General features: G+C 44.1%; 1 protein-coding gene across 2 annotated transcripts in view; it reads left to right on the top strand.

Moving 5' to 3' along the window:
• The first annotated feature begins 3047 nt into the window (after positions 1–3047).
• Positions 3048–15626, top strand: part of MCF2L2 (MCF.2 cell line derived transforming sequence-like 2) — a 151903-nt gene continuing 139324 nt past the window's right edge. For both annotated transcript variants that reach the window (XM_030954013.1, XM_030954012.1), the window contains exon 1: positions 3048–3667. In XM_030954013.1, the coding sequence (XP_030809873.1) occupies positions 3565–3667 (103 nt within the window). In that variant the 5' untranslated portion in view covers positions 3048–3564. The remainder of the gene's footprint in view (positions 3668–15626) is intronic.

Raw genomic sequence — 15626 nt, 5'->3', positions numbered from 1 at the left:
GGGGTATGATATCAAAGTAGCAAAGTCTTCAAAGGAAGAAACTTGGTAAAGGGGTTCTAAACTTCTCTGGTATTCCATCAGTCTGCCTATTTTTCTGCTATGGAAAAGTCTTCAGATGCACTCTGTATAAGAGAAGGTTGTCATCTTGTTCTGGAAGGAGATTTTAATGAAAAACTAAAAGATGGCTGCGTTTGTAAAGGTAGGACTGGGAAAATGGAAATAATCAAGACAGTGAAGAAGATAGGCCAGTTTCAGGGATGGATCTCATTTCAATTCTCAATAGCTCTTCAGGCTCATTTGGCCAAGTGTTTTTTAGTGACAGAAGGAAGATAAATAGCTATATAAGATGAAAAAGGAGAAAATGTCTTTTTTTTTTCCCCCTTTGAGAGTTTCCCCTTATACTGGTCAGGCCATAGAGTCTTATAAACACTTTTTGTTAGCAGTGTGCAATTTACTGCTTACTAAAATTGCTTACAATGCTTTGTCCTCAGATGTTTGATTCAGGATCTAATAAAGAGCTGGTGATTTGTCAGGCTGTCACTCTATGGAAAAATCAAATTGTTTTGCCTGTTGGCCATCATCTTAGCAGTGGAACCATGGCGTTTTCACAGCCCCTGATTCTATTTTCAGTGAGATCCCTGCCTGGAATGTAAATCATCATCCTCTGTACCTCTACCACATGTTTATCAGCAAGGGCTTTTATCCTTCAGAGGGGAAGTCAGTATTTGTTGTAAAAGTACTGGCTCAATTTCACAAAAAAAAATTCTCAGCACTGGAAATTGTTACCATCCCATTGATAGACTAAGTTACTTCAGCAACTTTCAACCATTCTTCAAGTGACAGATACAGGGTTTTCATTTCTCTGTGTCTCCAAGAGATCCCTATAGTCTAGGCTTCTATTTTTTTCCCTTTCTCAACTTGGGTTTGTGGATCACCTGTGCTTTTGCAATATTTTTTACTTCCATCCAGTGGCTTTTCCATTTGGGAATTTGTAATTGCAATATACACAATGAGCAGTAGCCTTTTTCTAATGCAGGCACCACTGAATCTTGGCAGTGTAAAGAAGTCATCCTGTAACTGGTAAAACCAATGGAGTTTGCTATCCCATGGCTGTGTCCTGCTGCCCAAAACCTTCCTAGCAAAATTCCCCCTTTTTGTTTGTTATCACTCACATCATAAGGGAGGGACAGCACCATAACTTGGACTGAATCCCATTTGGCCTTGGGCTGATCCCATGTAACCCACCCTGCAGTTTAACCCACCTGGGCAGGGAGCAGCCAGGATTAATTAGTGAGTCCCTATTGCATCCTTCCCCCTTTCAGACTTTGTGCACCTGGCTGAGTTTCAGTGAACCTGTGAGAATTCCTCTCTCCTGAACTGGATTGCAATTGACCGACAGGTTCAAAAGCTATTGAAGGTGTGCTGGAAAGCTAGAAAGCAGATTAACATAGCAAGAACAAATAATAAGAGAAAAGGGATCTTAAAATAGCAAATATTCACAAATCTGCAGTTACTGATGCTGAAATAACAATATTGGTATAAGAGCATATGGTCTTAAAATAGCTGAGAATTAATCTAGCTAGAAATTAGACAAAGGCTCTTAGTTATCCTTGATGTTCTTGAACAGCCTTGCTGTAGGAGTAGTGAGAGCAAATAATCTACTCTGCTTTTCAGTGTATTTGCTTTATGAATGGGCTTATACAATGTCTGTGTCTGGAGAAAAAAAAAAAGGAAAAAAATCTTTTAAGTGTCTGGAAACATGGTGACTTTTTTAGTGCCACATTCCTACCTGCTGTCTGTGACCCTTCAAGAAAAAAAACAAAGCATCCCAAACCTTTCAAATGCCTCAAAAAATTTGTAGCTACATGTCAGTCTGTTTCCCACATACTTTTTTTCCCCCAATGGTGCCATCTCTTCCCTGGCTGGGGGAATCCTTTTAACATAAGTCAAGGTCTTTGCAGTTTGACCTTTACTGCCTAGATAGGCAGTAAAATTGGATTTCAGAAAAAAATGGCTTTTGCTTTAATCCCAAAATATTGCCTGGTGGGTGGCTCTGAAGTCATCCTTCTCATGTTTTCAGACAGATTTGCAGTTACAGAAGTATGCAAGGAACCTCTTGGCATAGTTGGTCAGTCATCCAAAAATGAGGACAACAGCACAGGTACTCAGACTGGCTTTTAGGTCAGCCAGCTGATTATAGGATTTTCTCTTCACAGAGGTAAACCTTTTTACAACACCAGGACAGCCTCGCTAACTGTGCTGCAAGATCTGACAAGGCCACAGGGGTATTTTACAGCTCCAGCTTTGGGCATGCATGTTGTCAGGTTCTTTGGTGTGCTTGGAAAAGTGGACTTAAGCAAGACTCTATGGATGGCTAGGGATCTGGATTTAAAGTTGAATTAATTCTGTGGGAATAGGGCAGATCTTGCAGGCAGCTGCATCCTCGTCTGTTTTATTTTTTCCATTTTAGCTGTGCAATAAGTTTTCCATGTGTGGAGCTTCAGGTAGGCTTCCAAGGATCAGGTGCAAAGAGGGATGGAATGGAGACATACAGGTCCCTGGCTTGTCCTGCCCTTCCTCACTTCCTTGCCTGCCTTACTCTCCCTATTCTCACAGAGCTGATGAAGCTTTCATGGTGCCCCATGGCAGCCACGCATCCGGGCAAGGCTGGCACCCGTGGGTGCCACAGACCTGCTCCGGCTGCTGAGGGCCACTTGTGCCTGCCTGCCCACGGGCACGGCTGAGCTCCGTTGCCACAATCGCAGGTGAGCCCTGCCCAGCACCCTCAGCTGATTAATTCACCCTGTTTGTACAGGTGCAGCTGGAGAGGCTCCTGTGGGCTCAGCCAGGATCTCGGGGATCCTGCCCGTGCAGGTGGAGCAACAGTCTCTGGCCACAACACACGTAGAACGCCCAGTGGCCCCCTCCCCCTCCATGGAAGCGCTGGCCCCGCAGGCAGGGGCTTCTAACAGGGGGTGGGAGGTGGGTCTCTGGAGACATTGCGGGGTTCCACTCAACCACAGCCTGCAAGGCACTCGGGCCCCAGGGGCCGAGGGGGAGCATCGGAGGCTGTGTGCGTGCTGTTCTCCGCTCCCAGGCACGCTGGTGAAGGGAGCGTCGCAGAGCAGCTGCGGCTGTTCGAGCTCTCCTGCCAGCTCCACTCCTCCCGATGCCATTCCTACCTCCAGGATTTTTCCCTGACTCGCAGCATCACCATCCAAAAATCTCCCTGGAGGAAGGTATCTGCTTGCTGGTTTGTCTCTTTATCCTTTCCCTCATCCGCGGGAGAAGGGAGGAAAAAAGCCATAAGCAATCAACTCGTCTGCTTTCCCCCGCTTTTATATTTCCCCCCTCCTGCTCCCTTCCTTCCGTCGAGGGGGGTAAAGTCCCCATCTGGAAGGAGCTTTTCAAGGTCCATGCATGGATGGCAGCAAATTGGAAGAGGTGAGCAGCCGAGAGAAGATGTGAGAGCTGGAAGGGCCGTGCCGTGGGAGTGGTCCTTGCTTTGTGTGCAAGTGAGGCAGTGAGTGTGCAGCCTCCCACTCTGAGTGCATCTTTTTTTGGATGCTGTGTAGTTCCCTGTGTGAAATGCTTTTTTGGCTAAAAGAGGAAGAAATGTCACATCAGGAGCTCACCCAGCGACTGACTACGGTTATCACCCATGTGGGTAAGGCATCTTTATTTTTCTTCTTACTACATTTGTGTGGATTTGGGGGCCCTGTTCCCCAGGAGGTGCTGCTGCCTTTGTGTGACAATGTCACACCTGTGTGTGAAATAGGAGCCATCAGCAGACTGCGAATCCCCGGCTGTGGCAATTACACAGCCTTTTATTGATGGTTTGTTTTTCAAGCATGTTTTCTCTGAAAAGCAGGAACAGTAAAAGCAGCGTGTCCTACCTGTGAAGTGATCTGTGTAAAATACCCGAGCACAGTTCTTGCAGGGAGGTGGTGGAGAAAAGGGGGTGTGGGAGGATGCTGGAGCAAGGGCAGCGCTAATGTGCTGTGCATTTGCTTGTGATACTGGAATAGCAGCCCATTCTCGGAGAATCTTTTCATGGCCTTTGGTGTTTCTGGGTTTCTGGAAGGTGCTAGGACAGGGACAGGATCTCAAAAGCTTTTCTCTCTGTTAGTCTTGATTTTATTGTTTCTAATATTAAAATGCCAGTGAATACAGGTGAGGCCCTATGCTTTGAACTGACATCCTGATGCATCTGAGCTGGGTACCCACCTGCTGGCACTGGGGACTGCACGACCAGGAACTAAGGAACCTGAAACTAGCAAGACAGTAGGAGATGCTGGTGATCAAAATATCAGCTGAGAAAAGCCTTTGTGACCCTTTTTTTATTACCTACAGTTGAGTTAAAGCAGATTACAGCTGTGCTGCATCACATAGAGAACCTTTTTAGTTGAATTCCACAGGAGCAAATTTTATAGCAGTCAGTGTTTGAATGGATTGTATGCTATGAATGCCAAAGATGTTGTACAGGTTCCTGAAATGCCTTTGTCACTGGCTTTGTTCAATCTGTATATGAAACAGAGTGTGACCAAAATTTGGCTTTTAGAGAATATATGAGTAAGGTTTTAGACCAACATTATTCTAGCTATGGCAGCTGAACTAAGTTTAATAGAGCACATGCAGTCAGTATCTTTCCTAAAGAAATAGCACAAAAGCAGATTCAAAGTCAATGAAATATTTAGGACCAGGCCCCATCTCTCCAAAATCTTTTCCGGGATAACCTCAACAGGAGCTTGGTGTGGGAGAGAATGATTGCCAGGAGAGCCTGCAGCAGCAGGCTCTTTGACCCAGTAATGCCAACATGAATTGCTTTGCAATTGTGCAAATTCTGATTGACATGAAGTCATATGAATTCATATTTTTTAATGAAGATTTGGTATTCAATATGAGGCATATCCTTTTTATTTTTTAGTAAGTATTTCAGGAGAGCCAAAAAGATTTGTATGTCTTCTGGTTTTCTTGTTAAACTCAATGCAGGTCCCATCATCCATGTTCCTCTCCTTGAAATCAGAAGGGATTTGTTAGAGGTAACATAGCATTATGTTACCTACTGTGTAGTATACTATTGCCTAATAGGAAGTCATTCTGGACACTAGAAATGTTGATGAACCTTTCCCCTGTTCTCTGCTGAATTCAAGAGAGGTTTCTGGGTCATGAGGCTGATGCTACAGAGTCTTCTTGGTTTCCTGGAGGTCACCCAGCAGGCCAGTCCTCGGGAGAGGAGTGAAGGTCACGGATTGTGGTGTTTTATCCATTCCACACTGAGGCAGGAGCCTAGCTGATCAGCTTCCATAAGAGAAGGATAATCCCACCATTTCCCCAGCCATTTGAAACCTACAAATCAGACCCTACTTGTGGAGTCTTCCTGCCTTTTTGTAGGCAGAGTTCATTTTTTATTGAATCATGTAAGTGGCAAAAACTATTGTGCAAAAATGGAAGAAAGGAACATTAAAATATTTGTTATTGGCTGAAGGAAAAACATTTCTTCCAAACCCATGATGATGATGCACAATGTTTATGAATCACATGTTGTAACATGGGTGCCTTAGCTGAATCAGCAGTAGCTTATTGGACAAATAGTTCCCAGGAAGCTGCAAGGGTCTCTAGTATGTTCATTGGGAATCTTTACAGCTCAAACAAGTGAAAGGGCTCTCAGCCTTAGCAAACTGAGGGGATCCCTGGCCATTTATTGTGTTTACTATTTTTACAACTCTCACGCTCATATTGCCACTTGGACTGGTGGGATTCAAACTCTCTAGAATGTAGCCAGCTCTTGGTTGGGAGTGCAGCTCCCAGCTCACCCAAGAGCAGGAGGGAAGAAATTAATTCACAAAATTTGCAAAATGTCAAACAAGAACTTTATGGGAATGTTAAAAAGAAAGACCTTTACGTTTTCAATAAAACCTTTATAGGATCATTTTGGTCTGTGGGAAGTAATGACACACCATTTTATTTTTAATATGTCAATAACAGTCTCACATAATTAATTGCCTGGGGCTCAACTTATCTGTCCTGGGCAAAAGCTATCATCCCTCATTAGCTGACTCATGTTGTGTTACACAGTTCATGTGCTAGCAACAAAGTTTCTTATCCTGCTACAGACTTCATACATACAGTACCTGCGTCACCTGGGTCAAAATCAAAGCTCTTAAGGTATTTTCCTGCTCCACAGTAGCTCTCTTACCTGGATAATTTTCTAGTACCAACCTGCACGGTAGCACATCTTCACAGAGTGTAAAACAACAGAGGACCAAATTAGATCTCTTATGTAGCTCTGTGCTCCCTCAGCCTCCCTGGGATTATTCCGGACTGTCCTGGTGTGGATGAGGTAATGGGGCCAGCACAGGTGCCTAGGACAGGAGTAGTTTGTGGACACTAGCAGGCTTTCTGCTTACTATCTGAGATTTAGCAGCAACACTACCCAATCTTGTTACCAAAACTGCGTCAAGAGTCTTTTTTTAATTTACCCTACTTTCATTGAACTTGTTTGTTGGGAGGTGTTGGGGAAACACTCATCAATTTTGGAAAAAGCGTGTCCTTTGGGTAGGTGGGCAAGTGGCAGCTTTTCTGTGGTGGGGAGGGAAGAGCTTTGCAGGGTGACACGCCTGGTGCCGACGGCAGGATTGTTTGCCTGTGGGAACATGTACAGCTCTTCCAGCCTGCAAAGCCCACAGGAATAGGCTTTTGTGCTCTCACTACCCACCCACACTTGGCAGTTGGCCCCCAGAAATCTGATGCCAGCTTTGCTATGTGTGGGCAACGTTCTGGGCACAGCTGTGCACACAGGCACCTCCACCCAGTGCCTGATTTTTTTTCTTAAGTTTTTTTTCTGCAGATTTTTTTCTTAAAATGATTTTATGATAGGATGGAGCTGCCAGAACCAATGTGAACTGTCTCAAAAGGTCAGCAGCTCGGCTCCTCTCTTGCCAATAAAGAATTCCGCAGCACATGTGAGATGGAGTTTTGTTAGAGGCTCCCCATAATTCTCAATGAAGTTGTAAGAGTTCCTCCCCTTCAAGTGTTAACTGGACCCAGATGAGCTGACTGTCGGTGTCCCTGGTAGGAGATGCACTGATGTGAATTTGCAGAAAGCACTACGTTGTTACAAATGTTACATACAAGAAATAACCCCATACATTTGTGTCAGCTTTCATCTGATTTTACACACTCATATTTCCCCAGTCTCTCATTTTGTGAAAAAACAAAAAAACCCAAAACCAGAAAGGAATTTAAACAACTTGATAGAAATCAAAAGGAAAGTCACTGAATGAATTTAGTTTAGGATTTATATCTCTGGACTTAATATTCCTATCTTTTAACCATCGTATGTCAATTCCTATCACTCTTGGCTTAACCACCAGAGTTGGGGAGCAGTGTAAAATACCTGTGTGTGTGAAGAGAAGCTGTGTTATAATTTGGGGCAGGAAGTAAAGGATGATACTGCATCCACCTGACTGTGTGAGAGGAATTTAGGTCAGCAGAATGGAATAACCCCAGTTGGCACTTGTCCGAGGCCAGTGGCTAAGCATCACAAGTCACAGAATCTGCTTTATGCTACAAAGCCACAAATAATCTAATATGTCACAGCTGGACAGACAATTGCAATGTTTCTGATATGTATCTGTGGACATTAAGGACACAAAAAAGGATATTTTAGGAAATTAACTTTTGAGATACCATATCAAATAGGCCCTTTGCTACTCCTATGCAAAGGCTTAAATCAAATTCCTCTGCAACATAAAATTCTTTCCTTTGTTTTAGAGCATTCATGCATTTCAGGAACTCTTTTTGAACCACAGATTCTGTGTCTCTGTCCTACTTAGGGATTTCTGGTGCACAGCAAGTGGAAAGTGGTCTTCCCACTGACCACAGCACACCAGATTTCCTCACCCAAAATAACATAAGGCATGGGAGGAGCATCTGTCACTGCATTCCCAATAAAATATGACAATAGAAAACTGCAGAAATGGGTTTGCTAAATTTACTTGGCATCTCATGCTTATGAGAAATGGTTGGTTGAAATTTCCCCATTAACCTACTTCTATAAAAAAATTGAGCTTTGATCACGTTATCTGCGTCTTTATCTCTGTTTTCTGGTAAAGCTTTTGAACTGTTGGCCAATTTTTACCAAACTTGGTGAAGTGACAAATGTCAAAAATATTGAATTCATGCCAAGTATAAAAATAGTATCTGAAGAGAAAGATGAAAATAGTGAAGACAAGGGAAATAAGCTCATTCTATTAGACCTCAGAGATTCCATGTGGGAGGGTGGAATGTGGGAGAGATAATAGCAATTTATCTTTTTTAGTTTTACAGCTTAAAAAACTACTTGTTTACTTTTTTGTTCATAGATTGTGGTTATTAATTTTACCCCATTCTATGTGGCCTATTCTGTGCAGCTGTTTCACTGGAAGCTGTTTAATAAAACTGTTTAAAAGTGTTTTGCTAATGCTGCAAATTTTGTATCTATAAAAAGTGGAAACTAAGCTCTCAGAGGAATCCATGAAAAATGTGCAGATGTACATGGTGCACTTTCCAAGATGTAGAATATTGCAAGTACCACAGACTTGTTTAAAGGCCACATTCTAATCTGGTTTGCAGAGACATTATCAGAAATAAAGATTATAAGAAACTGCTATGAGTTGGGATCCAGAACACTAGTTTGTCTCAAGGCAGAATATTTATGTGATAGTTTGGCTTCATGTTCAGAAAGACAGAGGTGACTAAAGAGTTTCCTAGAAATAGCAGCATGTATTAAGGCTGCTTCAGTTTCAGAACAGCTCAGAGATGTCCCTCTTCTACATTCCATCTTTTACTTTAGGTGAATGTTTTTTCATATGGGATGTGATCCTGGCATCCTTGACAGAATTTAAGAAAACCTTGCAATATCCAGGTGTGATACTATTATTAATTACTTTTGGAGTGGTGTGCCCTAAGGAGAGCCATGCAGAGCCTCAAATATTAAAAGGCTGTTTTCTCATTTATTGATAGCCTTCCCAAAACTAGCTGTTACACCCTGAGCTTTCATTCTCATGCCAGTAAGAGACCAGGATGTTGGGGAGAAAAGGGAATAGGAGTAGCTATCCACCATCTGCTTGCTGCAAGATTTTCACACTTTCTACTCACGCATGTTGTGATGGCAACTGTTGGAGACAGGGAACTAGGCAGGATGGAACTGAGGCGTGATCCAATCTGTCAATCTCTCAGTCACTCTCTCTTTCAAAAGCCTCTGTATTGCTGCTGTTAAATCTAATGCTACAGCAGTCTCCCTCTGCCCTTTATTTCTAATCTCCCTTAGTAATGACTTGTAGGTGTTTGTTGGCATGGAGGAGTGTTTAACATGTGAGGAAATTAGTAAAGGAAAGTCAGGTGGCAGGATCCAAGTTTAGATGTTAGTGGTGGTGATTCCTATGGTCCCTTCCACAGCTCTGCTTGCCAGACACCAGGTCCTGTACATCCTTAGAAGATTCTGCAGTACATTTTTTTAGTGCCTGGAAAATAGTTGGGACTCAAATGAGTGATTCCAGGATACATGCTTCAGCTGAAAGGAAGTCTGTCTGTTTGCTCTTTGGGTCAGCTCTTCTCATGATTTTCCTGATGCTTCTTCAGGCCTGTTAGTCCTCTGTTGGCAGTTTTAGTGGAGCAGAAAGCAGAAACCTCTGACTTCCAGAGCAGGCTCTTGCTAACTCTATATAGTAGTCTTTTGTTGAGTCATGGGGTATTTTTTTGGCACATTTTTATATTTGGGGGGTAGGGAGAGGGTTGGCTATCAAATTACAATTTTTTAAAAAAGAATGAGGTAGCTTAGGTCAAAAACAAGGGAAAAATGATGCCATCATGCAATGATCTAGTCAGACTGTGGCACTTCCCAGTCTGCTCTTAAACTCTGCTGGGCAAGCCCTGGGTTACCTGGAAGGAGGAAGTGGGAGGAATCTCCAGGGCAAAGCAAGTGCAGGACTTCCTCCTGTGTGAAGTCTCTGAGTCAGGCACAATGAGAGATCCTGGTGCTGGCAGAAGTCATTGCTTGCTAACAGGGCAGGCAGCAGTGACCATTCTGCATTGCTAAGGCTCAAGCTTAAAAAGCAAATAGGACCAAAAGGAGGCAGAGAGGAGCCCCTGTCTGTTCCCATCTCTGTGGCAGAGGGGAGCTCAGATGGCCTCCCTGGAAATTAAACTAAGCTGACATCTATCACATTGTCTGGCAGCTCATTAAGTACAAGGGCCTTTTTCCACCTCTTGCCTCATCTTTTATTTAATTCCTTTTTCTTGCCTTCCATATGGTGTCTAAAACCAAGAGTTCCCCTGAGAGGACTTCTCCCTGAGGGAAACAGGATCAGGATTTGGGAGGGTACTTACAGCACCAGGTCATCTCATTGAGTAGAAAATAAGCTAATCAATTCCATTGCTGTCAATCTTTTCCCCCTTCTGTACCACGTTTGAGGCCTCTCTTAGTCCCAAGGCTGGACTTAGTGTTTAATCTAGGATGAACTTTCCTGAATGAGGCTCTAGTGGCTGCTAAAATAATTTTGACAGCACATGTCTGGTACATACTAGTCCTGTGTGTATTTTTTCTCCTGTTCTTCAGAGCTGGGTGTGTGTTCAGGTGTTTGGTAGTAGAGAAACCATGCATGTTTTGTGTTGATGCTGTGCTGGCCAGGCTTCTTGTACCTCCCTTTAGAGTTGAGCACAGTAACATCTGCATTGCCCCAGGTGGTCAGTGGGTCAATGACTGGCAGCAATCTAAGTTCTCTGCAAAGCTGCCTGATCCTGCTCATGTGAGAAAATGCTGGAGAATGATGTGAAAGAGATAACACGGCGCATGGATCATTGCTAATCAGTGACTCACACTAACCAGTGCAGCAGAGCTGCCAGAACTGAAACCAAGAAACAGAAGGGAGACAGGGTGAAGAAAAGCCAACTCTTACATGCATAGATGGAAAAACATCAGTAGTGAATACCTTAAGTGATCTGTAAGTCATGGCATGGAAGGAGGTATTGCTTAGGGAGCAGGAGCACTGTAAAAAGCTCTTGAGTTTAGTGGAGTAAAGGACAGCAGGCTCCACTTTGGCATGGGGACAGATGTGTAGGGGACAACTGGGTTGAGATCACAGTATCTTCAAGCTCCATTGTCATGTAAGCACAACACAGATAACATCTGCGAGTCCAAAAGCATAACTGCCTCTGAGGAATGATTTAGCTCATGTACTGGAGGAGGGCTGTGTCCAGTGTGTGAATTCAGGCTGGTAAAATCTGAAGAAACAGCATTCATTCAAGGATGAAATACATTACATTTAGATGCACCTACTTCTTGTATTTTGCAGTGCAGCATTGCAGAAAGCTGGTGCCTTTTCAGCAGAGGCCTGCAAATAACTTTGTATTAATGAATTATTGTGAATATAATTCTGCATTCATCCTGTTTTCTGTTAGACTTCCTGCACTGTAGTATGGAATGAAGTCCTGAACTGAGACATACAATCATAAATTTCCATGGACCATAGGATTTAGGTTACAAAGCTGCTGTGTTCTGTCTCCATCTTTTCTAGCAATTGCAGGAACCTAACAGTACAGTACAATATCACTCCAAAAAAAAAAAAATGGCCAGAGGAAGGACAGACTACCAGGATCAAAAATCCATGCTGTCGTGAAATGATTGTCTATTTTTTTTGCCAGCACAACACACATACACCCACACTCTTGCTCAAAACCAGCTTTGCACTTGCTGTGCATTGTGTTTGGCGTGTTGAAAATGTGTTGTTCCAAAATCACTGCTGTGATGACCTTTGAGTTCTGAATCTTTTGGGCAGTCAGGAGCTAAACAAGCACAGCCAAAGCACTGAGTGTCCATGCCTTCATGAAGACTGTTACTCGAGTATTTCAGTACCATTACTCTGCCTATCTCAAAGGTAGATTGTGCCCATGGTTTGGCTCCAGTGTAAGGTACAACCATCTCATAGTAGCTCTCCTGTTCTGGGCACACGGGGGCTTGTTTGGCCCTTCAAGGCAGTGAGCCCAGTCCTCTCTTCTATCTGCAGATCTTCCCTGATTCCAGAGGTACATTAATGCATCACAGATGAAGTTCTCTGGGGACTCAGTTGCAGTAGGCACAGGACTATTACAGTGAATGCAAAGGTGACTGTATGGAAGTTTAAACAGAGACACAAAGGTCCTTTTTGGAATGTTAGTCCAATGTTATTTTGATTTTAAAATTCACTGATTCCTGACCTGGATTGCTCAAGCATGGGAGTAAAGGTTAAATTTCTGCAGAAGCCAAAATCCTTTGAAACGTTGCAAAGTGGTGATGGGAAATGATCTGTCATCAATATTACAACAAAGTGGCTCTGATCCAGAAAGATGCAAAGAGTTCTGTATTTCTATGTGAATATGGGGAACTGCTGGTACTCAGCACTCCACAGGACCAGATATTTTTGTCTGAGTGGACTCAGCTATAGCTGACCCAGCTGTAGCCCCTGCTGCAAATAGGTATAAGAAGCAGCACAGAGTTAGCACCTACTGTCAGCATTGTCCTGGGTTCATATGAGGATGCTGAGTTCATTTGTCAGAGCTCAAGGAAAGCCATGCTGAGAGGATCTGGATTCAGATTCCCTACATCCGTGAGTGCAACCTGTAATCTCTGTGCTTCCAGTTACCTCCATCTGTGTCTCAAAGATCTTGGATGGAAACCAGCAGCTCTTATCCTGAGACTGTTAATGGACCCACCCGTATCACCTAATGCATGAGCACCCCAATAGTACTACAGAAGGGCTGTCATAGTATCAATCCATACATTAACACCATCAATTACAGAATTCATATGAGGAAGGCTGAATCTCCTGCTTCCACAGTGCAGACTGTTGCCCAGGGCAACGAGATATGAGGGGCTGCGAACCATTTAGCTCTTGCTTCCTCTGCGTGACCGGGAGCTGTGTGATTTCCAGTTTCCCTTGGGCAATGAATTGTCTACAGCTGGCCCCAAATACAAGAGCAGTTATCTGCAGTTCCGAGACATAAATACAAGACAAACAATGCTGATGTACAGCATTGTGGGCTGCCTGGCAACAGCTGCTGATAGCATCTGACTCTCCTCTTACATGCCTTGAGCTTCAGAGATTTTGTACTCACATTTTACATTGGAAAACCACTTCAGGTTCAATGTGAAGAGATGAAGAAAATCTAGACCCAGAGAGGATGTATTTCAGTATTTCAGGAGAGTGACTTTTGCCTTTAAATTCCAAGACCTATAAGAATTTTAGTTATACATAAGTAGGCAATTAGCCCACAGTTACTGGTATCTCCAATTATTGTTACTGCAATATCTCTAGTTTAATTATAACTTTCCAAGGATGTGCACATGCTGACAGACAGGCACTGAGGAAAGAACCACAGCAAACACATGCAGCTCTAGTAGCAATGATAAGTGGAAATTAGATTATTTGGATGTGAGAAGTTTGAATATGCTGCCTGTTAATCATATATGTTACAACTTTAACACTTCAAATGCATTTTTGTCTGATATGGATTTCATATTCTCACCGAATTTCTGTGGCTAGAATTACTATGAGGAGAGTTTACTTCTTGTTATCAATCAATAATCCTTCACCTAACAAAGCATGACTATAAATATTTCCCCCTTTGAGTCTGAAGTTCACTGTTATCCATTACACTGTGGTTCAGAGGTCTCTGAAGCCAAGGCTTAATTTTTGAAGGGATCAATATTGGTGTTTGCAGAATAAAAGCCAAAGCTGATGACATACATAGGAGCCATACTATTGATCGTGCAATATCTAGAGAAGAGGTTATTTCAAACTGAAATAGCTGTGGCCTTAGCATGACCCTGAGCTGTGAGCAGGTGCATAACTGATCAGAGAGCTCTGGCAATTACATGCCAGTTATTGGTGCAGGAAGGTTCCTGGAAAAACCCGATTAATCCTTGTTATGGTGATCAGCTTATTCTGTGAAAACAGACTTCCTATTTTTTTAAATGAGATTCTAAACTTTTCTCACCATTTCATGTGTCTCAGATATTTGTACTGTTATCTGTGTCTAGTATCTCTTCCCTTTCCATGTTGATGAAACCAGGAGAGGCTTCACAGCTGGCTTTGAAGTCATAGTTCAGTTTGAGGTAAACTTTTTAGTAATTTTTGTTGATAGCTCATAAAAATCCATCTTCCTGGTTTTGTTTTCAGTTAGGGGAGAATGCAGTTTCAGCAATGTGCAATTGTTATTTTGGATCATGTTGAATTACACTCTGGCTATAGATCAGGGCCTTGTGCATCATTTTATCTTGAATGGGAGCAGAGAGCTGGCAGCAAGAGCCCTGTGAGGAGCAGAAGTGGTTGGACAGAGCAAAGAGCAGCTTGTCAGTGATAGTTTGTGCCCATTCTACCCCAGTATCTGCAACAGCAGCTCTGTACAGGCCACACACTGCCTGCCTTACTGTCCCCTTCAGAGCTGAGATGTCACCACTGTGCGAGGTTTTCCCAGTCCAGCAATGGGAAGCAAAAATGAAACACAAGCAGTTATCCCCTGAATCCTCTTCCCAGCAGGACAGCAGGGCAGGGTTGCTGCCTGGGGAAGGGGTGTGTGTGTGTGTTAGTCCCAGGAAGAAGCTGGGCCAGAGCAGCATCTTCCGCTGCGGGGGAAGGGGCAGCAGAGGGCACAGCAGCGCCGTTTGACACTGCGGTTCCCATCGCCCCAGACCCTCAAGGATAGGGCCAGACCCTTCCCGGATCAGCTGAAAGGCAGGATGCTACAGAGTTGGACAGAGGAGCCTCTCTCTTTCAAGCCCCTTTTCCAAGAGATGTGATGGCTCTGCCGGATTTGGTACCCAGGAGCTGCTCTCCGTTGCTGGAGAGATGCGGGCGCTGCCAGCGCCGCCTGTTTGCGGAGGAGCCACTGGAGGGCGCGGGGTGGGGACCCGCTCCCTGCCCGAGAGGGACACAGGGACCCGCTCCCTGCCCGAGAGGGACACAGTGACCCACTCCTGGCCCGAGAGGGACACAGTGACCCGCTCCTGGCCCGAGAGGGACACAGGGACCCGCTCCAGGCCCGACAGGGACCCGCTCCCTGTCCGAGAGGGACTCGCTCCTGCGGCAGCAGCATCCGCGTGCAAAGTACCGACAGCACTAATTCGGAGAGAACCGAGGTCACCAGAGATAAACAGCAAGATAGGAGATGAACCTTTGAAAATGGGGTACCCAGGTTCTCTGTTTAAGCTTTTCATCTAAACTGGGTTATACTATAGAAGGACATCACTCGACTACATGTCTAAACTGTAGGTCACGAACACCAGAGAAAGCAGCTGAAAACAGCATCACCCACAGCATAAGGGGAAGGGAGTGGGGAGTAGGGAGGCTACTGCCTCCTAAATGCAGTAGCTGAAGCACTGGGTAGAAGGTGTCTTGGTGGAAGCCTCAGGTGAGAATGCCCTGGCAGTTCAGGCTGACTGCTGTACTCAGGACCCTGTGACTCCATGCTGTTGCCAAATGCAAAATACTCTCTCAATAGAGCTCACATGCTCTAAAATACCTGGCATGTCCACTGCCAGTGCTGATATTTGGGATCAGTCACTGAGCCTGATTATAAAACTTCTTGTTAGCGTTTTGTTTTTATTT

This window comes from Camarhynchus parvulus, chromosome 9 (genome assembly GCF_901933205.1).
Source record: "Camarhynchus parvulus chromosome 9, STF_HiC, whole genome shotgun sequence".
Classification (NCBI taxonomy): Eukaryota; Metazoa; Chordata; class Aves; order Passeriformes; family Thraupidae; genus Camarhynchus; species Camarhynchus parvulus.
The sequence above is the reverse complement of the archived record's forward strand: the minus strand, read 5'-3'. Positions and strand labels throughout refer to the sequence as shown.